General features: G+C 43.1%; 1 protein-coding gene across 1 annotated transcript in view; it reads right to left on the minus strand.

The window, feature by feature from the left end:
• Positions 1-24,702, minus strand: part of DISC1 (DISC1 scaffold protein) — a 345,468-nt gene that overhangs the window by 233,911 nt on the left and 86,855 nt on the right. Inside the window, exons 5-6 of the mRNA XM_014788932.2 lie at positions 11,600-11,729; positions 8,064-8,299 (exon numbers count right to left, since the gene is read on the minus strand). Coding sequence (XP_014644418.2) covers positions 8,064-8,299; positions 11,600-11,729 — 366 coding nt within the window. The remainder of the gene's footprint in view (positions 1-8,063; positions 8,300-11,599; positions 11,730-24,702) is intronic.

Below are 24,702 nucleotides of genomic sequence, written 5' to 3' on the forward strand. Positions count from 1 at the left end.
GCTAAGGCCTGCAGAAACAGTTTAAACCTTACATTTCTCTCAGGCTCTTTCAAAATCTGTTGACAAAGCAACAGATCAGTCAGATTCCTGAAAGTGGGGAATATTACCAATTTCATTTCCTAAAATGTTTTAGTGGGTAAACTTAAGATTTACACATTTTATTGGATAAAGATTGCAAAAATAGACCGTGGATGAACAAAATGAATGAACAGCAGGAAAAAATCCAGTTGACTCAACAAGTAATTGAATAAGAAATCAAACACCAATAGCAGCACGACTCAAAGAGGAGGCTGAGGACATTTGCCAAAAAAGAAGTACAAAGTAGTAATGATAGTGGCCGCCAAGATGAACACCTTAACAAAAACGACCCCAAGTAGAAGGCACAGGGCCCCTGCCAGCATCTAAAGGAAACCTTGAGGTTCTGGCTCACGTCCTCCCAGCAGCCTAGGAACCAGCACAGGAGAGATGAATCACCCCTTCAGCAGCTCGGAAAAGAAGTGGGTCTTCAATGACTACATTCCCAGCAAGCAATGAGCTGGCATTCCCTGCAGTCACTTGAAAAGGCTCTGTCTGAGCAGAGCTGAATTACCTTCTGCTGGAAGAGCTTTCAACTTTCAGCTCAAGGTCTGAAGAACAGTTTAGTCTGATGTATTAAATTAACATCCAGAGTTAAAACAGGGAATAGGAACATACAACGTAATAGACAGGAAAACATTCTTGGGATATGTCAAGAAGAAAATATGATGAAAGGAAATAGAGGACTGTAGAAGACACCCAAATTACAAAGAAATTAAGTACAGAACAGTTCTCAAGGTGAAAAACAATGGAAAACAAAAATTGAAATTGACTAGAAGAAAAACTTTTAAAAATAGGCCACATGCATTCACGTATGCCGAGAGTTGACTTGCAGTCGCAATATTAGGGAAACTAGCTACAATCATTTTAAGATGATTATCTCCCATCTTTGATGATCCATGGGGCTCTAGCTGAAAATAATTAACCTGATACCTAAGTTATAAAAGAGGAATGGAAAAATCTGCAAATTGCAAGTCTCCCAAGACGAACTACCTAAATAATAATAAGAAGAAGAATAGACCCATGTTGTAAACTCCTTGAAGAAAACAAAGCACAGAGAATTTGTAAAAATATTAAAATGCAATATTTTAAAATATATAGCCACTTTTTCTTCCTCCTTTGTACTACTTTTTTTTTTTTTTTAAATCAAAGTAAACTTACTCTAGCACAAAATAAAGTCTGGTTTTTTTAACCTGTAAGTAAGATGAGATTTCTCCCTCGAATTTCTCAAACACATTCAACAAAAAACAAAAGTCAGCGTCCTGTTTTCTTGGGGCAAGTGGCATCTGTACCCACCCAGGTAGGCAGTAGTTTCAAATCCCTTCCCTCTTTTCCAACCCTTTTCCTTTTTTTCCAAGCTGTGGTTTGGTAAACTTTTCTTGTTGCCTGTAATGATGACCTTCCAAAGGAAATGGGAGGATATAATGGTGAGGCGAGTTCCAAACTCTGAACAGTCTCGCAGTGCAAGTTTCCGTTCTGATCCGTGTAGTGACATGCTAGTCACAGCAATGAATTTAGAAAAGAAAGAACTCGAGCCCTGTGGCCCATGGTTGGTCATAGTCTCCCCAGGTAACTTTGCAGGGGAACTTATTTGGGGGCTATTAGGAACAGAATTACTGGGGCAGTTTATTTCAACTTATTTCTCAAAATCTGAAAATACAAAGTATTCTAGATCCAGAAGCGACCTACAACATCATCTAGTTCAAACCTTGATTTTATGAACTTTCTCTAGCACCAGGCCTTGCTCGTTCAGTTTCTCTTCCTCCTGCATTCCTTTCTTTGGAACTGCTAGCAGACCTCTCTGACCTGAACCAGTTGCCTGCCTGGTCTCCCCCGGCTGCCTGTGTTTAGAGACCCATTTGCTCTAACCCCTCTCAGGCGACACCAGGCGATATGTGGGGCACAGAGACACCCATCACTGGCCTGGAGTGACATCTGTTCTCTTTTGCTTGGACACAGGGATCCACACTCTGCCTTGCTGGACTGCCTTCCATTGCTTGCCTGAGCACTTGGTTCCAAGTCCTGGTCTCTCCCAGGCTGTCACTGTTAACCATCTCTCCCTACATATCAAAAATTGGCCAAAGATGTCAGGACACTTACTGCTGCATGAATTTGGACCTTCAGCAGCCTCATCTGCAAAATGGGCATAAAACCAATATATTGTCCAATATACCTTATAGGGTCATTGTAAGCAAAAATAAGCATTTTGTAAACAATAGTGATTAAAATTAATGTATTATTATTATTACAAATCTAAATGAGAAAAACAGACATGATGAACGTGAGAATTGAGAGGGCAGATCTGCAGAGGGTCCCCAACACCGAGGAGACCGTCTACACGACGGAGCCTGCCTGCCAGGATGCATCACTCTCGCAATGCTCATAGCTACTGCCTCACTGCACTGACGTTCGGGGCAAATATCTGTCTGCCTCGTGAATTCCCAGGAAAAGCAAGGTGAATCCTTTAAAATAAAGGAAGAAAGAAAAGTCAAAATCTCCTTGAATAGCAGTTTTAGCAGCACAAGGCTCTACTCCTCCTTCAGATGATTTCTAATGCCCTTAGTCCCATAAAGCCATTGTTTTTGACAAACCAAGCCAGTGAAAGACAAAGACAGAGAAGGAAGAAAATCAAAGACCAGCATGAAAACTAAAGAGCACAATCACCACAAATGGAGGAGAAGCCTTGGAGTCAGGAGGCGTTTCTCTTGAATCCCTGCATTGTCCCAATGCGGCACCACGTTGCTCAGTCACCCCAGGCGCGTTAACAGGACGCACACAGCCTCCTTCCCGCACACACTCCCCGAGATTCTGCCATGCTCCTCCCAGACTCAGGAGTCTGTTTGGCCAACCAGGCCTTGCTGTTTCTCTGTCTCTTCTTACTCTAAGACATGTATCTGAGGGCAAAGTGGGACCATTGATTTTTTTCCAGTCGATTGTGAACTGCTGAATTCTATTATTTCAAATCTCACTTGAGAGGAGCCCTAACATCAGCCTGGACTGCTCATTGTGGACTGAGTGCCCTGAACAGTCAGCCACCCTTGCTGGGGAGCCCTGGGCAGTTAAGCTAACAGGGAGAGGGGAGCGGCCCTGGCTTGCCGCCCACTGCCCCCCACAGCAGCCCAGGCATGCTGACCGAGGTCCCAGATGCACCAACCAAGATCCAGCCAGCCTTACTGTAAGCAACGGTTGAGTTTGTTTCACAGTTTGTGCCAGTGGTTTGTAAAAAGATGTGACATGTTTCTTCCAAATGCACAACAAGCGACAATTCATCCATGAGCTGCCAGAACACATTTCACACAAAGCATGAAAAATTCCAGGAGCTGAGGAATGAAGAACTCAACCACAGACTAATACAAACCAGTCAAGTGGTTCTAAAGAATGTTGGAAAGTATCGTGCGTAGCCCTCACATCATCACTGTTGTTATTACTGTGATTATTCCTACTTCACTTTACAGTTAGCCACACATGCTGGACACGGTCACAGCCCAGCCCTCTGCTGATGTTCAAGGTACACAGCTGGGGGAGATGAGCTAATGGCACTGGAGAGAGATGAGCTACAAATCACTCCCCTCCTCGTCTTACACCAAATTAACAGATGAAATCTCATGCCCCACATGCAGGGATATGGCCCACAGAAAACCCCAGAAACTGTCACCTCTTTCCTCCCTGTGTCCCCATCCTTCCCCTCTTCACCTCCACACTCCAATCCCATTACTGAGAATGGGAGTGGAGTCCGTGTGGGATGGAAGGAGAAGGATCGGTTAATGTTGGGGGAGAACCAAGCTCACTGGATGAAAGCCATCCTTCTAGATCTCTTCCATCGAAGGAAGACTTGCAGGAGAAAACCAGGAGTTTGTTTTAAAGACGAGGGATTGGAATCCTAGGGATAAGGGAAATTCAAATGAACATCTCTTTCAAGTGGCTCCTGTCCATCGCAAATCCCTGCTCTGTCAGCTTCCACGCTGTGGAGTTCCTGATTCCCCAGGTGCTTAAAAATATTCTCCTCTTGTTCAGTGGAAGAAAACCATTCTTGTTGGCTCTAATCAAAAGGCAGCTATGATGTCTCTGAGAAGGCACCTCTTCATTCCACCCTGCTAAGATATTTGATCCAAATTTGAAAATTCAAACCACTGCTTTGATTTCTCTTATAATATCCAAGTAAAGAGCCACTGGGTCTCTTGTCCCCACACAGGCCCTTCTACCTCCAGCCCCGGTCTAATATCAGCCAGAGAATTCCCAACAAGCTATGGTCAGAAATGATGGCACCCAGGCAAGTACAGAGTCTGCACCAGTGATTTGCCCAGAAATGCCAAGTCCTATTAGGAAGTTCCTTTTCAAACTCAACGTGTGATTTGCCTTGGGAAAGAAGCATAGCCTTCCCTTTGAACTTACACGTTATTGAGTTGAGTAAATCAGAAGCAGCTTCTCCCCAGACAGCACCCTGAGTTTATAACTGGCCTCTATGAAAAATCTCTATAGATGATGATAATAATAGTTACGATGTTGAGCAGTCTGTTTCTCCAGATTTTTGTAACAATACTAGTCTCTGCAACCACTGTCCATAAGACTTTAAGATTTTCCTGTTTCACAATTTGTCTAGATCTCTCCACCTGACCTAACAACAAAGACAGTTATTGATGTATATAAGATGCATTCTTCTGGCTGGGGCATTTATGGGATATACACCCCAAGTCAGCATTTTCTAAAAGACAACCAATACCTCATATCAAAAACTAAGTTAACATGATCATGTACAATTAGTTAAAAATACCAGACCAAGCAATCTCTGATCTGTTGAGCCCTAAGACTCCACGTCGGCTTCTTTCAAATGCTCTGTTTCTGGGAGTCTGTGCTGCAGTCTGTCAGCTTGGAAAAGGTGTGTCCTCCTTCTTAAATGGAAAGCCCACATAACAAGGATGGTTTTTCCAATTTATATTTATGGCAGGGAATGCACGATGCCTCAACTCCCAGGTAGAAGAAAGGAAGCTGACCACTCATAACCTGCACCTACACACCCCAAACTGCCCAAGGCAGGGAGCTGCCTCCCTGCACCAGCAAGTAAATAAAGAAGATGCCAAGGGTTGCCGCTTGCAAGGTCACCCAGATCATGAGGATGTCTCAAGGTGGTCGCTCTCCAGCAGCACAAGAGCCTCCCAGCTCTGCTCACAAAGAGCGTCACACGCTGATTGCACCCACAATGACCTCACCACAAGGCAAGGCCACACTATAAACTAGCCATCCAATTGCCAGTGTTTCTTTTTATCGTTGAACCACTCCTGTATTTTCCTTCCTCCTTCCACCCTCCCCATGCAACTCTCAGTCCTTACATTCCTAAGATTTCCTCCCACACAGGGCCCCAGGAGTTCTGAGTCATTGAGACACCCAGGTTTTCCCAAGGTCATCTCAGCACAAAACATGAGAGCCTGCTCTTGACCTGAACTCTGTAACCTCAGTGGGAGCAATTGGATTTGGGGATGATGGATCTCCCCCAAGGAGCCCCCAAACAGCACTGTGCTGTGCCCAAGAGCCATCTTCATGTCCAATTTCCCCAACAGCATCATAAAATCAGATGGCCACAAACTTTGAAAAGTCTTTCAAAAGCTCAGTCCATTGATTAGAGCACTGGATTACAGGGAAAAAGTCACACTTTTACTGCCTGTCTGCATCTCATCCTGATGAAAAGGCAAGTTGGAACACACGGGCAGAATAATAGACTAGAATAATAAGACCCAAGTTCAGGGCCCAGCTCTATCAGCCAACCACACTATGGAGTTCTTTGTTTTAGACTAAGAGAAATAACTTCCTTGGATCTCCAGGCAGAAACTAGCTTTTATTGGTTCAGACCCAAAGGCAGCTACAGATGTGCATAAGAAGTTCTCTTACTAGCAGCGTCACCAGGGAAACCTCTGAGTTCTTGTTTCTTCATCTCTCAGATGAGGATAACAAGAAGAGCCTGCCTCCCGCACCGGCTGCTCCGAACACCATGACTCAGCGTGTGAGAAAGCACTCACTCTGCAACCTGCACGTCTCTGTACAGGTACAGGGCACACCTGCAGGGACATTTCCCACAAATCCAGCTCGAAACATAGAGGCTTTGTTAAATACTGCAGTCGATTCTCAGTTAAGCATGCCCTAGGTTTTTCCTTCAAAGAGCCATCAGCCTGTGGAGAGATGAGGGGAGTATAACAATCCTCTGCTGTTAAAAGCAAAAGGAGAAATAAGTAGGACACATCTGGATGGTGAGACCACAAAAGCCTCATTTTAAGCCTCATATGTAAATATATGCATTTATAAAAATAAATTTACATGTATATTTCATCTTATATATTATACACATTACATATATGCATATAATGTATAACATAATGCATATATTATATGTATGTATAATTACATGATATATGATGTGTAATATACATATTATATGTACTTATAAATATGTATGCATAGAGAGAGAGAGAATGACTTCCACAGGAGAAGAAGGGAGCGGGAGCCCGAAAGATCCTCAGAGGCTGAGGCAGTAGCATAAGGACACATATGAAGGGGCAGGGGGGAGAGCACAAGGCAGATGCAATGATCAGTTTCCTTTGGCTGAAATTTGGCAGCACTCCAAATCTCTTCCCCTTCACCATGGGCATGAGCCATGGTATTAGATTTCTGCAGGGAAATATTAGGCCTGGGAGGGGAATGGGAGGAACTCCTCAGCAACTCCCTAGAACACCGTCTGTGCCTTGTTTTATAGGCTGGATAGATGTAACACATGTGTAAGAGGGGACAGCTATTCACTAAGTAGTCTAAGACACATTTGGACGGGCAGTTTGAAGGCCTTCAGGAGACTGAAATCCCCATGACAAAAATGACAAGCAGTAAGGAGAGTCAAGTGTGTGCTCCCGTCCAGGCACTGCTATGAGAGCTCTATGTGTATCAACTCTGTTCATCTGCAGAACAGCCCTGTAAGGTAGGCATTATTATCATCATCCCTCTCCCAAATAATAAGTGGTTCCCAGCTAACAAGTGGTTGAGTGAGGATTCAACCCTAGATAATCAGGTGGCAGAATCCACAGTCTCAACCAGCACAGGTGGTGAGTTTTATGAAGTATTTTCCTCCGGATAATACATGAGCCGAACGCGAATCCCTCTCACTGCTCTACACCCACGGCACTTGCATCCTTCCTCCCCATCCGCATAGTCATTCGGGTGCTACTCACTTTCTGTCTAACGTGTGTAAGTGTGGGCTCTTTATTTCACCAAAATAAGATTATGATCTCCCGAGGGGCAGGAGGCCGAAGTGTGTTTTGTGGATATTCCACAACACAGAAAGCAGGGAAGAGTCTCACTCCATGATAAGTGGCTAAGAAACTATGCTTTGAATTAATGAGCAGGAGTTTAAGGATCAGTTTTGCCTCTTATTAATTGTGACTTTAAGCAAATTATTAACCTTTTTAACTTTCTTTTTCTCATCTGTAAAATGGATATAATAACAGAGGCAACTCATATAGTAGAGCTGGCACATAGGAAGCACTCAATAAATGTTAGCTATCATTAACAAGAATTCCTTCTTCCAGGTAGAAACCCTGTCATCGACTGAATCTCCCTCTCTTAATGGTTTCTCCCCTTCCTTGGCAAGAGGTATAGTTCACCTCTCTCCAGATGACCATCCTCAGCAAAGGTGGGCATCAGAATCTCTAACCAACTGAGCCCCAATGGATCTCAAAGGGGTGTTTGGAAATGGGCAGGGTGCCTATTAGAATGGAGAGAAATACTGGTCTTTAGTCGGTTGGTTGGCCAAGACATAAAATATCTTGCAATGCTCAAGAGTGCCCCACATAATGAAGAACCTTCTCACTCAAAATAATGATAGTACTTCCATTGAAAAAATACAGCACTGCTTGGAAAATATTTATATATGAGGGACAGCAGACAAAATCAATCCCATAAACAGGTCAAAGAGGTGAGCAATCCAAAATCAGTTAGGAAATCACCAGTACCTCCTTATGGTTTCAGGTGGTTCTGCACGGAGGGGAATCTGATTGGCTAAGACCAGGGTGTCATGCACAGCCTTGCTGACCTCCTGCAGCTCACCCAGGGACAGCCTGCCCATCAGGGGAGTCAGGTCGCAGCCCTGCCATGGAAGGAGTTGCTCTTGAGCTTCTATTTCCCTTCTGAGCTGGTGATCTTTTGCTTCCAGCACAGACATCCTTGCTTGGAGGGCTTCAACTTCTTTCTGTAGAGAACAGAGAGACAAGATGTTATAAATTAACCCTGCTCTGCTGATACTGAGTCCTTTAAATGAGAGTCGGCCATGTGTACCGCGAGCCATGAAGTTCCCCTTCTGAGGCAGGCAGATTTTGGGAGGTTTGCTGAACTGGAAAAATCATGTCAGCTTTATATTTCTGATTAGTTGGCTTAAGGAAAAACACTCCTTCCCAAGCATTGAATAACTATGGGGGGCGAGCCAAGAATCTGACTTGGAAGAACCCAGCAAATATATAAATGACTTACATCATTTCAGGTGGAAGAGCTAGAATACAGGGCAGCAAACATCATGTCCTTGAGATATTAGGCCTGCAGGTAACACTAGCCACAGACCAAAAAAGAAAAGCGAACAATCCTTGGTTGGTCTGTCCCCAAACATGAAAATTTAGCGTGTAGAGAAAGATTAAAAATCATAACCTCTTAAGTCTACAGGATTGAAAGAACAAGGAGATGTTGCAGATAGTATTATGCAGTCTAAAGTTCATAAAAATATTAAATAAATTAATTTCCACTAACATAGCAAACCAAAATCCAAAGAATCCATAGAGAATCATCAAATTGAGGTCAATGAATAAAACAAGCAGCAGGTAATTGAACACCCATTGTGTGCACAGTGTTTTAGCAGATAATCATCTCACTGCCCATAGGATTCTGAATTTAAAATGAGACTCTTTTAATTAACACACCCCCATGTTCCGTGCATTGGTTTCTGGCTGATAAGAGCACAGCTCTAATCCTGGGTGTCTCCTCATCTCTCATGTTCTCTCAACCCCAAGGTACACATCACCTACAACTTTTAGCAGGGGAGGGAGGAGACTGAGGAAGTACTGAAGACCCACTGCTAAGACACTGTAAGAAGAAAATGGCATGTGTCTCCCATTGGTCCAAGATTACAGTATTATTGACATTGTCTCCCAACTAACCTCCCTACCTCCACCTTTGACTTCCCACACCTTGTTCCTTTGTTTTCTTTTTTTTTTCAGTTATTTTTCACCATAGTAAAATACACATAACATAAAATTTATCATCTTAACCATTTTTGAGTGTACAGTTCAGTGGCTTTAAGTACATTCACATTGTTGTGCAACCATCACCACTATCCATACACAAAACTCATCTTGCAAAACTAAAACTCTGTCCCCATTAAACTCCACCTCCCCATTACCCCTCTTCCCCCAGCCCCTGGCAACCACCATTCTACTTTCTGTCTCTATGAATTTGACTACTCTAGGGACCTCATATAAGTGGAATCATACAGTATTTGTCCTTTCATGACTGGCTTATTTCACTTAGCATAATGTCTTCAAGTTTCACCCATGTTGTAGCATGTGTCAGAATTTCCTTCCTTTTTAAGGCTGAATGACATTCCATTGTATAGATAGACCACATTTTGTTTATCCATTTGCCAGCTGATGGACACTTGGCTTGCTTCTACCTTTTAGCTATTGCAAATAATGCTGCTATGAACACATCTCTTTGAGGCCCTGCTTTCAGTTCTTTGGGGCATACACCCAGAAGTGGAATTGCTGGATCATGTGGTAACTCTATTTTTAATTTTTTGAAGAATCACCGTACTGTTTTCCACAGTGGCCCTACACTGTATTCTTAACACAGAAGTCAAAGTGATTCTTTAAAATATGCCCAGATTATGTCACTTTACTGCTTAAAACCCTCCAATGGCTTCCCATTCCAATCAGAGAAAAGCCCATGTCCTTACAAGGCCCCGTTTATCTCTGACCTTCTCCTCTACTATTCTCCTGACCCTGGCCTCCTGGCTGCCCTGTGAACACGTGAGGCACACTCCCACTGCAGGCCTTCACACGGCTGCTCCCTCTGCTGGCTACGCTCTGACCAGGGATTTCTTTGAGGCCTACCCCCTCTCCTCCTTCAGTGTTTGCTTCAACCTCGCTTCTCAATTAGTTGACCCCATTACCCCACAACCTTAGTCTATGCTTTCTAGTTCTTACCACCCTACAACATAGCAGGTCTATGATTTAGGTATTTATTACGTTTGTCACATCTTGTCTACTTCCCCACTCCCACCCTCACTAGAGCATAAACTCCACAGGAATCCTCAGCAACTCAAACAGTATCTGGCACATGGTAGGCCCTCAATAAATCCCTGCTGAACAAACGAATATCCACCTTCCCCCAGAGTTCCCCCAGAGCGCCCTTCAAACAGTAAGTACCCTGGGCTAAAATTATTTTCTTTACGCTCTGACATCACTAGGAATTGTGTAGATCTTTAATTGGTGAATATCGTCCAAAACCAAAAACCAGATTTCATATTGTCAGCTATCCAAACTTTACAATGATCCTCATTGAATATATAAGTGCTCAGCTTATTGGAGAATATTTTCAAATTGTGATAACTTTCGCTTCCCTTTGCCACTTTGCTATTGTAGGGACTTGGATGGATAACACACTCAGATAACAAGAATACTTGAATGAGGGGGTGGGGATGGGGGGTGGTTCCAGTACCTTGTCCAAGCCACCGTAGACTTGTCTATTCGTTCAGCTATTTAGAGCCTAAGCCAGGGTTTGGACTTGGGTGTTAAAGACCTTTGGTCTTTCCAGAAGTCCTGTTGCCTCCGTCAGTGCTTCCTTACTGTTCCTTGTTCCCACCTCAGGCCTCCAGGCTCAAGCAGGTGTGGAGCTGCTTCAAGGTTCCCTGCCTCAGGGGTCCTGCTGACTTCTGGAGATCCTAATTGCCTCCTGGCTTCAACGCGGGGCTGCACCTAGATTTCTAGCCCCTTGACGATTTTTGGCCAATTTTCATCCACTGCTCTGGGCCAGTCTGGAGCTCCCATGCGATGCCTGCTGGTCACTCCCAGATGCGCCTGCCTCACCCAGTCTGTATTTTCAGCTCTGCCCCCAACAACTGCTACTCACAGTCTGACTTGATAGGAATTTCCATAAAGAATTTTCACGGCACAGATTTCTTTCAGCCTTGCAAAAGAACCTTCTAAAGGTCAAAATGATAAGAGGTGACAAATTGGCCTGGCAGACAAGGAAAGCACATTCAAAGGTAATGAGGGATATGGAAAGCAGGAGGAAATGCTGCTGAGATTTCCAGCCCTCGTTTGTCATGAGATTCCTACAAGCCCTCTAGTCATCTCCACCCATGTCTCCACTTTGTACCGCATGGCTGGACAGCCAAAGCTCTAACTGCTACACTCAGGCAAAGCCAAGACCCACTTTGCTGCATTTGGCTAAAATGGGTAAGAAAAATGCTGTCCTATTTCTTGAAGATTCTTCACCTGCTTACCTGCAACTGCTGCTTTTCTTGAAGAAGCCAGTCTCTTCTGGTGATGGACACACGCAGGTTGTCCTGAGCAGTGGGTTCCAACGTGTTCGGCTCCATTCTGCGTGAGGTTTGGGGCTCGTCACTGCCAGCGCTTAAAATAAAACAGACCTATTGGTACAGATACGGAGAAGCGAAATCCTCAGGTGTACAAGAATGTTAAGAGAAAGAAATTTCACAAAGGGGCCCCCAGCTGTTCTTATCCTTAGGAGGATCATAGGCATGAGGTCCCTAATGTAAATTTCTGTTTTAATGACAGTCTGTGGAGGCTTTTGCTTTTTCCCATAGCCAACTTGCTATTGTTGGACCTGCACTGTCCAGTACTGTAGCCACACGTAGCTATACGTGCTGAAAGTATACAATACACACCAGATCTAAAAGACTTCGTATGAAAATAAGGAGTGCAAAATATCTCATTAATGATATTCATGTTCGCTATATGTTGGAATGATATTTTTGATATACTAGGTTGAATTAAATATAATTTTTAAATTAATTTCACCTGTTTCTTCTTACTTTTTTTAAATATGGCTACTAAATAATTTAAAATCATGTTATTGGGAGCCAGCCCCGTGGCCTAGTGGTTAACTTCAGCACACTCTGCTTCAGTAGCCCAGGTTCGGTTCCTGGGCATGAACACACACCACTCATCAGTGGCTATGCCACATACCAGATAGAAGAAGATGCGCACAGATGTTAGCTTAGGGCGAATCTTCCTCAAACAAAAAGAGGAAGATTGGCAACAGATGTTAGCTCAAGGCCAATCTTCCTCAGCAAAAAAATAAATTAATTAAATAAAATAATGTTATTAGACAGCACTGCCTTGACCACCCAGAGAGAGCAAAATTCCAGAGTTGACCTTGGCTGTGGAGATTAAAAGGAGGTCTGATTTTTGCAGATTTGCAGATGCGTGCGTCTAAGCTTCTCAGCAAAGGTTTTGCTAAAAGACAGTGAAAAACCACTGAACACCTGTTTGGCTTCCTCTTACTCTTGCAGGAGATGGCATATTTGGTGAAAGCCGTGCTGGTGAAAATGCAGCACAGGCTGGAGCCTCATGCTGGTGAGTTGTCTTTGTAAACTTGCAGGTTTGATCATTAAAGGTTGATACATTCCTCCCTAAGGTACTCAATTTCTAACTCAATGCAGTGGACAGAAAAAAATTTACCCTAAGAAAACTATGTCAACAATTCAAGGAAACTACGTCTAAGAAAACAGCATCAATTAAAATCACAAGGCAAACGACAAGGTGGGAAAAATATTGCCACTTATGGGTCAGGAAAAGAGAAAAATATTGCTAATTTCAAGAGTTCTATCAAATTAAGAAGAAAAAGATAAGCACACCTATCAGAAATTCATAAAAAGGAATTACAAAAGGTTAAGGAAAATGTTTTATCATCAAAAATGGTTTTAAATGCAAATTCAAAACATATAAAATATCATTTTTCACCTAGCAAACTGGCAAAAGTTTTCATAAACCATAATTCCTTGATGAGCGTAGGGGATAGGAACTAGACTTAGAATGTAACATAACTTTGGATCTTACATTCCCACATCTAAGAATTCATTGTACACAAATAATCAGAGATGCACACAAAGATTAGCTACGAAAATACCACATTTTTTCTTAGTATCCAAAAACTGAAAACACAGTAATTGCAGCCCCAAATGAGGACTAGAGTAATAAACCATGGCACAGCCAACCGTCAGGAGAGCCATGCAGCCGCTGAAATTAGGTCACCAAAGACGACATAACTGCATAGAAAATGTTCACTATACAGTGCTGTTTTTTAAAGCGGGTATTATGGTAATATGAACAACTATTATAAAAATAACACACATATAAAATAAAAGATACGAAAATACCCACCAAAATGCTATCAGCTCTTATCTCTGGGTGCTGGGCTTACTTCTTTTGGCCCATCTTTTATTTTCTAAGTTTTCTATAGTGAGCATGTATTATTTTTATAACTATAATAAAAATATTTTCTACTACATACACTAAGTAGCTATACTATTAAATATTTTAACATAGCCAACCTGTTATAGCCCTTGGACAAAATGGACATGTCTGTGTCGGAAATGAATCTCACTCATACGTTAATGATCAACGGCATCTTCCCCTGCAGAGACACAGGTATCTATAGCTGCTGACAGTTTGTGGCATAAACTAAACCTGTCCCCTCCTCTCCTTCCACACAGCTAGAAGTTGGCTGCCACATGCGTGTTGACTCCAGGGCTCATCAAGCAGAAGCATGAAGCTGCATGTTCTAATTTGTACATTCGCACAGGGTCTCACTCCCTCCACGTTTCCTAGAAAAGAAAATGAGTAACTGATCCTAATACGTGTTGTGCTCTGTTCATTTCCTTTCACTCCTACCCCATTTCATTCAGAAAAAGAAAAGTCATCACTAAGCCCCCTTACAATGTGCCATGGCTTGTGCTTGGGTGCTGGGGACCCAGCAGTAAGAAGGCCTGGTTCCTGCACAGAACAGGGGAGACAAACTCACTGACAGGAAAATACAAGGCAGTGGATAAATGCTCAGCCCAAGGCTCCAACCAATTACCGAAGGAGCTGAAAGGCAGAAGCGACTCTCCCACTTCCCAAATCTTAACGCGGCACTTACGAAATAAGTGAGCAACTGAGCCCTGCATTGAAGCAGCCCTAATATTTTTAGAAACAATGGTAGAAAATGTGTCATCTCAGCTTTTCTAAGTTAGAACAGCAGCTACGGGAAAAGTGGCCTTGCTTCTATTCCTGGAATTCTCTGAATAATCCTGGAAAATGCTTACTTAGTGTAACATACCACACAATTTTGTAACATTTTAAGACCTGTTACTCTCTCTGTTTCATGTGCTTAAAGGCAAATAATAAGAGTAGCACTAATAAAAATTTTTAAACTGATAATAGTAAAATAAAACTAGTACGTATTGAGAATTTACTGTACACCAGACATTACCATTTTTATCACACTCACTTTTCATTACAGACCTGAGAGGAAGATATTATTACAGTTTTGTCAGTGAGGAAGCAGAGTGTCAGGGAGATTAAGTGATTTGCTCTTGGTCACATAGCAGCAAGAAGCAGAGTTGAGGAGTCAGTGATGCATCAAGCTGATTCCCACTTTCTAGCCCTTTCCTGGACACATATACCCTTTAGGCTCACAGCAAGATTATACATTCCTGTTTCCTCCTGGCATCTAGTCATGTGCCACCCACATCCACTGATTAAGCCCCCTTGCTCACTATTCAACAAGGGCAGCTGAGAATGACAGGGAGGGCTCAGCACCTGGAGGCAGAGGACCATGATTTGAGCCTTAATTCTGTCTTTTCCTAGCTGTGTGTCCTTGGACTTACCTAACCTCTCTGAACCTTACTTCCTCATTTTTAAAATGAGAATGATGATGACAATGCCTTCCATATATGGCTGGTTATGGGATCAAATTTATTCAACAAATGACCACTGGGCAGCACCGAATTCCCCACCCTCTCTCTGGGGTCATAGAGGGAAGGAGACAGAAGACCTCTGTCCTCCGGGAGCTTGGTTTACCATCCCTCGTGTCTCAAAGTTTGCATCAGGAAAATGAACGCTGTGCTCATGTCCTGTGGACACACTGTCCTATACAGAGTAACAGAAATTGAAGAAGAAATGTTTCTGAGGATCTTTACATGTATTGGAAGAGGAAGTCTCTGGAATGAAACCATCACCAGCTATTGATGTCTGTGGGAATGGGACGTGCTTCCTCTTAACGGCTTCAGAGGCTCAGCCTGTTCACACAGCCGCTCCTTCTAGACAGTGAGCCTCAGAGGAGAGAGACCGAGCTCATCTCATGTTGTTGTCCCCAGTGCCCAGCACTGAGTAGGGGCTTAGCAAATATTTGTTAAATGATCTAATGAGTCTGTGGCCTAGGAAATCCAGAAGTCGTTTATATTCAGCTTCCTATTGCATTAGATCATTGCTTTGCACTAATTTATTTCCCAATTTGCTCTGCTTATGCAAATACTAAGAGTTTCCTGAATTTCCTAAATAGATACCATCTGGGTCAGGATGGAAGTTATTGAAGGAAATCAACATAGAATTGAAAATTAGCTACAGAGGAGCTACAGGTGGGTAACTGGGAAGTCTCCACATTATTGTTAATCACACTCATTACTTAATCCATAAGAAAAGCCTGTGTGATTAACCAAAACTCCTCTCTCTGTCTCAGACTTTGACTCTGGGTATAGAAAGCCATCACAGACAGCTGAGTGATCGCCCCAGGACACACTGTGCTCAGCAATGAAGCAAGGGACAGGTTTCCATCTTTCAAATCTTCATTCCTCTGAGCCATGCTCCCTCTTCCTTCTACAATGTTGTTCCCTTTACATTTAATAATTCTCAATGTGTAATCCCTAATGTCAGTGCAAATTAGCATTGCTGCTATAAACTAATCAGTATGTAAAATGAGCAAATCCCTCAGGGGCAAGAATTAAAAACACAAGGGTTGGTAAGTTAGAACAGTACACAGTGCCAATAGGGACTCAGGGGTCTAAGACCCCACCCTCAGCCCCAGGGTTTCCTGCAGGCCCCCATCTGGGGCTGTCCAGTGCTGGAAAAGTCCTGGCCTTTCTACTTTTGTCTTTCCCATCCATCATTTAAAGAAGGATAAAACATATTTGTAAAATGAGATTCTACACCATTGAAAAGTTTAGCTCCAAATTGCACAGGAGAACATTTTCATCCCAGTGATAACACTCATCACGTGACTTTTGTGAGTGCCCTAGTCTAGCAATATTGAGAAAAGAATGAAACACCTTCTGGGTGTCGACGTTTCCTGAGCCAGGTGGTTAATGAATGTCTGCCTGTGAAGCACCCACGTCACCACCTTCCTCCCCAGCCAGCACCCCAGGGTCCTGGGCCCTCCGGAGCCCTCCCTCTGCTCACGGGGCCACCTCAGAAGTGTCTGGAGTGAGAATACCCATAGGGCAGAGGAGAGGCCAGACAATCCCCCTGCTAGGACATCCCATGCCAGAATGGCTCATGGCAATTGCCGTGGTTTACACAGTCGTATGTGTAACACAGAGGGTCCCTTTCCCAGACGGGAATGCCAGTCTTCACGGTGCCAGAAAAATTGCTGTTTTGTGCCACTGCTGGAATTGTAGAATTTCAGTCAAGGAAAGGACCAAAATTTATCAAGGCCAATGCTCTCATTGTCACAGTTGGGAAAACCTCAGTTGAGATGACTTTCTGGCAACAAGAGTTGAGTGCGGCCCTTCTGCAAACCATTGCTAATCGCTGCTCTCTATGGATGACTAGTCTACCAAATTTACGTCACATCACTTATGTGTTCCCTCTCTCCCTCTCTGGGAAGATGCTGAAAAAGAAGTGGTTTGGGCCAGTCATATAATCACTGAAGTGTGCTTTAAATCTAGAAATAGTGTGCTTCCTCATCCAACAGTGTCATAAATTATCGAAGACAGTCTGATAGCACAATCGAATATTGTACAATTGCCAGGCACAATACAGGTAGCTTTATAGTTCTTCCTTTATATGTACGATTTGGGTCTAGAAAGTAAGGAGAATGGAGTAAAAGTCATATTCCTTAGGAAACTGAACATCATTGTTTTAGTCTTATCCCACTCATAGCAATGACTGCTCTGCAAAAGGGACACACGAATATTTATTTGAGTTTAATTTGGGTTTATAATAGCTGTGCCGATGCAACTGACTTCAAGACAGACTTCAGGTGAATTTGAGCAGAGAGGATGACATGGAAGACCTTTATCTGGAAGCTTTTATTTATAATCCTCTAATTCTAACAAGTTCTGAGGAGTCCTCTGTGGGTCACCTCAACTTATTTTTCTCTCTCTTCCTTCCTCCCTTCTCCTCTTGAGGCAATGACAAGGGGTCAGCAGTGGGTCTCTTGGGAGTGGGACACATGCCATGCTAGTTCCTGTTTGCCTCCTCAACTCAAGCTCTGATGCAGGGTTCAGAAACATATTGTGGCACGTTGGTAATACTGATCATTTTTATGCTGTACCGTAACGTAGCCATCTCGTTTTACGACTCTGGTAAAATGTGTCTGTAATAGTTATTTCCTAGCCTTATGCAGTGTATCTTCACACCAATCTGTGAACTTAGAGCTGACTGTCACTGAATTCTAGGGTGTGATGGTCCCAACGCGACAATTAAATGGAAATAAAGAAACACATGTTTCAAAGAGAAGAGAGGAAGTCAGAAGAAAAATGACTCCATCCAGAAGCATCATGAGCCACAAGACAGTTCCCTCTTCTGTTCCCATAGGAAAGGAAGGACATGAGCAGGAAACATTTGACAGGCAAACCAGAGCTCTGCCTTGACAAGCCCCACTGGTAGACTATTATATATCTTTGTTTCTAAACTTTGTTGTATTTTGTTTACTTGTGTTTTAAGTTATCCATTGGGAAAGGGCCTTTGATAAAGGACACTTTGCACACACACAATTTAGGTTGTAAACATGACCAGTTTTAATGTACAGATTGGTGAAGGTCCAATGGGAAAAACCATATAATCAGAGAAATGCAAAGTGTTAATGAGAAAATTATCAGTCATATGTACAATAATTGGATAAATTCCTCTCTTATGAGAAAGGAAAAAACAACTTTCTCTTGACGGGGTGAAAGACACAGCAAGAAGAGATGCCTTTCTGTTCTCTTCTGATCATGGCTGTGACAGGATATTGAGTTGGAATTTTCTGGTTGCTCCAGAATTAGAAGCTCAAGCTGAAGGACACAGGCCTAAATGCCCTCCATTCTAAACCTCCAACAGGGGGTAGGAGGCCCCACCCCAGGGGCTGCACAAGCAATGCTACCACAATCAACCACCACTCTCAACACACACACACCCGTTGCCCGAGTAGGAAATGGAATCTTCATGAGAGATGCTTTTCCTTCCCCTTCCCCTAGCCCCACATGCGGCAAAGAAGGAGTAAACTCTCCCATTCAAACCAAGTGAAATAAAAGGAAACCCACTAGACTCACTTGTAAAGATTGGGAGTGCCCTGAAGGAGGAAAGACGGACATCTGATCCTCCAACACGGATATCTGTCTAATAGCAGAGTCTGAGACAAGGATCTGAGTTTGGGCTGGTTTTTGGAGAAGTGATTCCCAAGAAACTGGAGTGAGGGAGTGAGAAGGAGGAAAAGTCAATCAACGGTGCATTACTGAGCTGATCACCACATGGGCAACTGGGGTTCAATCCTACTAGGAACCTTCTGGAAAGAATGTGTGGAAGAGGCCTTGGAATTGTCCCCCTAGCAGCTGGATAGGCTGGGCATTTATCCACCAACTCCCAACCCAGTGGCTGAGTGTTGATTATCCATCCCCTTCCTCACAAGCTTCAGAGAAGGCCCTGTGGCAAATGAACCCGTTGGGAGCCTGAGGTGGAAAGTTATCAGTGAGCACAAAACTGTCCATGGCTGGAGTGGAAATCAGAGGAAGGCCAAGGTATTGGGACACAGGGCATCAAGTGTCTGCTGCAACATCTGCTTATGCAATCAGCTTTCTGATGTATCACAGCCCCTCGAGCAGGGATAAAGGAATTGGAGAGCCAGGCAGGGCAGAGAACGTCTGTAACGGGCGGCCTGAATGCCCACCATTCAGTGTGGCAAAGACATGTGAGCTTCCAGTTAATCAAGTGGATATCACAAAAGTTATCCTCCCAAAAAGTGTGCCCATTGAGCAAGAGGACCCCACAGAAAGAGGCTGAGTGATATGTGAAAAGTGGTAGTTGCCCAGGTCAGGTGGAGGAGGTTGTGTCCACAACAGGATCTGGGCAGTGGGGAGGCCCTGCGGTGCCCTCTGGGGAACTCAAACGTGAGTCCCACAGGAGACTGGGCGTGTCAACATCTATATACAGGGCGTATCCCAGCCTCTATTAGCCAGGGAGGCAGTGATGACCAACAAGGAGAGGATCACAAATGCTGGTGAGGGAAAGATTTGAATTGGATGTATAATTGAAGTTTCAAACTAGACTGGATGAACATCAGTAACCAAAAATGACCCAGATGTTTGTGTTATCTGCCCAAGACATCAAAAATAAATGGAAAGATGTGTTCAACAGAGCACAACAGAGATTGGAAAATAATAAAATCATGGTGCCTCCACTGGGAGGAGACACCCCAGTGAATCAGTTATATTACTGTGCAGTGGGGAACTCAAAAACAGAGAGGGATGGGGTGCCAAACCATTGGAGTAACCATATCTGCTATTAGAGGAGCCCCGTTAGCCCCTGAAGGTAGCAGTTAAACAATCTGGCTGCCAGAAGGACCTGGACAAGTCAAGTGTGATTCAGGGTGGTATTCTACACAAGACTCAGAGAATTAAACATCTTTTATAAAAGCTGAATTAAACAGGGATTATTAAGAAGAAAGTGGCGGTAAAAATTAAAAATGAAGTTCCTGGTTGTACTTGGGTGTTTCCACTTCCTTAAATCTTATTCTAAACCAAATTTTCTTAACCTGAGATACAAAGACCCCCTAAAGAGCAAATGGATAAGCCTCAGAAGATCTGTGAGGCTCCTGAAACTGCATGCGATGGTTTGTATGTTTGTACACATGTGGTTTGGGGATGAAAGAAGTCTATAGCTTTTATCAGATTCTCAAAGAAATATTTGATCCCAAAAAGGTTAGGAGGCACTTATTTGTGTTATAAATTACTAATGAAAATTTTCCATGTCAATACAGCCATTTTATTTCTATAGGAAAAGTACAGTTCATTAGAAAGTATTCTATTTCCCCCTTGAGTCAGAGAGAGCCCCTGGCCCGTGAGAAACCTTTTTGTCCAAGCTCTGGGCTGTGAGCTCCAGCCCGGCACATGTCCCCCTGCTGGCCGCTGTGAGACCTGTAGCCACAGCCCCTGATTCAGGGGAGACCTGCAAGTCCAGATAACCCTGTTGATGACAAATGTCATAGGCTAGATGGGCAGTTGGCACAGTGAAAGACAATTCTTCAAAAATTATTAATAACTGTATAATTATGTTAACACACATTAGAAAAATATAAGAAGGAAGTTGATTTTGAGTCATTATTTTCTAATTGTGTTAATAATAGGACAGGTGGATTTGGCAAAAGAAAAGCTAAGATAACAATAAATAACTGGAGTTTGGAAAACAGTGATCAATTCAATCCTCTCGTTTTCTGATGAGGAGAGTGAAGTGTGGAGAAGTTAGGAAACTACGCCAGGTCATATGCAGCTGGTCAGTGGAAGAGACAGGACCAGAACCCAGGTTTCCTGACCTCCAGTCCAGGGTTCTATCAAGATACTTGAAAGTCCTTCTCACTGGGGTGTCAGAAGAAAGGCTGAAGGAGGATTTTCTCTAGGGCAACTGAACCACATTAGAGTGAATGTTCTCTCTCTCTCTCTCTCTCTCTCTCTCTCTCTCTCTCTCTCTCTCTCTCTCAATAGATATTCACAAAAGTGAACCCACAGTTGGATATATACACATATGTATCACATTCATTTATTCAGTGACTATTTATGGAATACTTATTATGGGTCAGCCACTGTTCTAGTCTCTAGGAATAAAAAGATAAATACAGTACAGTTTTGTCCTCAAGAAGCTCTTGTCTGTCAGAGCAGACAGATATTGAAGGAAACAGATTTAAGAGCCAAGACAGGGGTGAGGCCATTCTAGGTGCTCCAGTAATTCAAGGGGGAGACGGTGTGACTTATGGGCAAGGCTTCACAAGGATGGTAGCTGAGCTGAGTCTTGAAGAATGAGCAACAGTTAGGTGACAACAGTGGGGCATGTGCAAGATCATAGAATTTAGAAAACATTCAGACCATTTATGTAACATCTAATACTCTAGTATGTGTGGCTTGCAGGTGCTGGTAACAGCTAGTTGAATTCTGGGCTGCTGGGAAGCTGGGCAGGAGCTGGATTGGACAATCTTTGCTTGTCATGCTAAGCAGAATGGATTTTATCCTGAAAGAAGAGAGGGCCATTGAGCAAGACACGATATTTCCATCTGTGGCATTGTGGAAGATGAATTAGAGGGAATAATATTGGAGTCAGGAATACCAGCAAGGAGACCACTGCAATAATCCAGGTTACAAATTTTAAAGCAGAACAAAGGCATTGACCTGAGGTGAGCACACTGAGTGGGAATGAGATAGAGGTAGACAGTAGAACCAACAGGACTTGGTAACCAATGACATCAGGGAGTAAGGCAAAGGAAGGAGCCAAGGATGTCTCAAAGTTCTTGCCTGGGTAACTGGGTGGATGGTGGCATAAGTCACTGAGATTGGGATATAGAAGATGGGGCTGACTGGGGAGAATGATAGTAAATTTAATAAATAGTTTCTGAAAATAGTATAAAGGCAAGGATGAAAAGATGGTAAACTTTTTAGGAAAAAATAAGGATAAAAATAGTGAACTTAGTAAAGGTCAGGGAAATGTTCAATAGAAAGCTGAATTGTAGGTTGGAACTCTGGAGAGAGATCAGGGTTAGAGACAGAAATCAGAGGGAAATTAGTACATTAATGGTATCTGAAGCATGGGTGTATTTGAGATCATCCAGAAAGAGTACATAAAGTGAAAAGAGAGGATAGGCTGGAACAGAAGACAGAGGAACATAAATATTAAGGAGACAGGGAGAAGAAGAGGAGCTTGTAAGAGATTGAGAAGACTGGCCAACAAGGTAGCAAGAAGACCAGGAAAGGCTGAATCATGAAACCTAAGGAGAGAGAGAGTTTTAGGAATGAATTTGAGTGATTAAAAGTTCTAGACAATGCAGTGAGGTAGAGCAGAATAAGAATTGAAAAATGCCTTTTAAATGTAACAACTAGAAAATCATTGCTGACTTTGGTAGTGATAGAGATAGAAAGCAGATCACAGTGGGCTCAAAAAGTGAATGGGAACTAAAAACATGTTGTACAGGTACCTCCTGTGAGGAAAAGGAGAGAGGAGAATAGTTAACAAGGTGAGCTAACAGTTTACATTGGCTTCACAAATGGTTAACAAAGACCTGTACTATTAGGTTGACCCTATTAGGTTGAGCCCTATGAAACTGCTATCTTGATAGGTCACAAACAGTCAAATATAAGAAATGTCAGATGGTGTAACCTAATTGAGTGAGAATGCATGATATTGCCTTTATTTTTGCTCATCGTGTTCTATGAGAAACTCAGCCAAGACCATAACAAAAGCATCGCTCTCCATCCAAATCACATATAGACTAAAGAGACAATAATTGAAAAGCCTTTGCCAGCTCAGACTTAGAAAGGCAGTGCAGTGTGCTACTTCCAAGCAGGGACTTCAAGCCAGATGGCCGGGTTTGTGCCTGGGCTTAGCACCCACCACTGGGTGGTCTGCATAAGGCCCTTAACCTCTCCTGGGCCTCGTTTCCCCATCTTTAAGTACAGATATAGATATAGAGGATGATGATGTAGATTTCCATATAGACACGGATATCAACATATAAAATAGTACTACCCCCTAGAATTCTCTTGAGGATTAAATGAGTTACTTCCTGGCCATCAAAGGAAGAACAGATAAGCAAATTGTGGTACATCCATACAATGGAATATTATTCAGCCTTAAAAAGGAAGGAAATTCTGACACATGCCACAACATGGATGAACATTGAGGACATTATGCTAAGTGAAATAAGCCCATCAGAAAAGGACAAATACTGTATGATTCGACTTATATGAGGTACCTACAGGAGACAAATTCATAGAGACAGAAAGTAGAATGGTGGTTGCCAGGGGCTGGGGGGAATGCAGAGTTAGTATTTAATGGAGACAGAGCTTCAGTTTGGGAAGATAAAAAAAAGTTCTGGAAATGGATGGTGGTGATGGATGCACAATAATGTGGATATACTTAATGCCACTTAACTGTACACTTAATGGTTGAAATGGTACATTTTATGAAAATAAAAAAAATGAGTTACTTGTTAAAGCACTTAGTAACTGTTATGTAAGCACTTGTTAAGTAAATAGAAACAGAATACACTAGCAGATGCTAAAAATGTGCCAAGACTGGAGCGGAGGACAAGAATAACCCCAAAGAACAAAAGAAAGAAAGAATTACGTGATAAGTCAATTTGGGAAGGATCCCATTGTGAGAAAAGGAGAGGAAATGAGGTGATACCTCAATGTCAGATGAAAAAAGAATAGAAATGGCGAGGTGGAAGTCACCTGCTCTTTAAGAAGACCGCATAAAAGTTCATTCAACAAACGTTTATAAGGAAGCACCTACCAGGTGCCAGGCACCATGCTGCGTGCTCCCAGCAGATCTGCAGAGCCAGCACATGAGAAAAGAATTGGCCTCACTGTTAAGACAGGCTGTGGGGAGACACCAGGATAAACCAAATGTATAATGCCGTGTATACTTAACAGGAATAGGCCAGACAATCTTGTACTGTCAGGGCCAACTGGAAGCTGGAAATGAAGTATAATTGCTGTGGCTGTGTTTACCCCTAAGTAGAAGCAGACCTGAATTGTGATTAGGCTGATAGTATTCATCAAAAACCTGTTCTTCTCAAGCCCTCACCGAAGGAGAGAGGTTGCAAGCAGACAGATGAGAGCAGTGCTTCTCAGACTTTTCAAATACGCCAGCGCGTGGGACACAGCCTCAGAGAGCCTGACTTAGTTGGTCTGGGGTGGAACCTGGACATTTAAAAACTCTCCACAGGATTCAAACACACAGACAAGATTGAGAGCCACTGGATTAGAAACAGGATTGCTCTCTATATATTATCCATCCCAGGAGACCCTCAGGTAGCAGAAACCGGAAAAGCTGTTCAGGAACTGGAGGTAGAGTCAGGAGGAGGATGTGTTTTCATCCCTCAGTCAGAGGGGATCATCTGTGGATCTTACAGGCTAACGCAATGACAGAAGACTGAGCTGCCCTTGACAAGAGGAAATCCACCCCCACCTCCTCAGAAGGTTGGATTCCCAGGGGAAGCTTAACACCCAGGCCGTGGCTGTGCCTGTGGAGGGTCTCTCTGTCAACTAACAGAAACGGCTTCTTAGGAGAGCATGAGCCACACTGGTCTCTCACTCTGGAAGGAACCCCCCCTGCCCAACCAACAAAAGCATGCTTCCCA

The sequence above is a fragment of the Ceratotherium simum genome, chromosome 6, assembly GCF_057802395.1.
Source record: "Ceratotherium simum simum isolate JZ-2026a chromosome 6, ASM5780239v1, whole genome shotgun sequence".
NCBI classification, from domain to species: domain Eukaryota; kingdom Metazoa; phylum Chordata; class Mammalia; order Perissodactyla; family Rhinocerotidae; genus Ceratotherium; species Ceratotherium simum.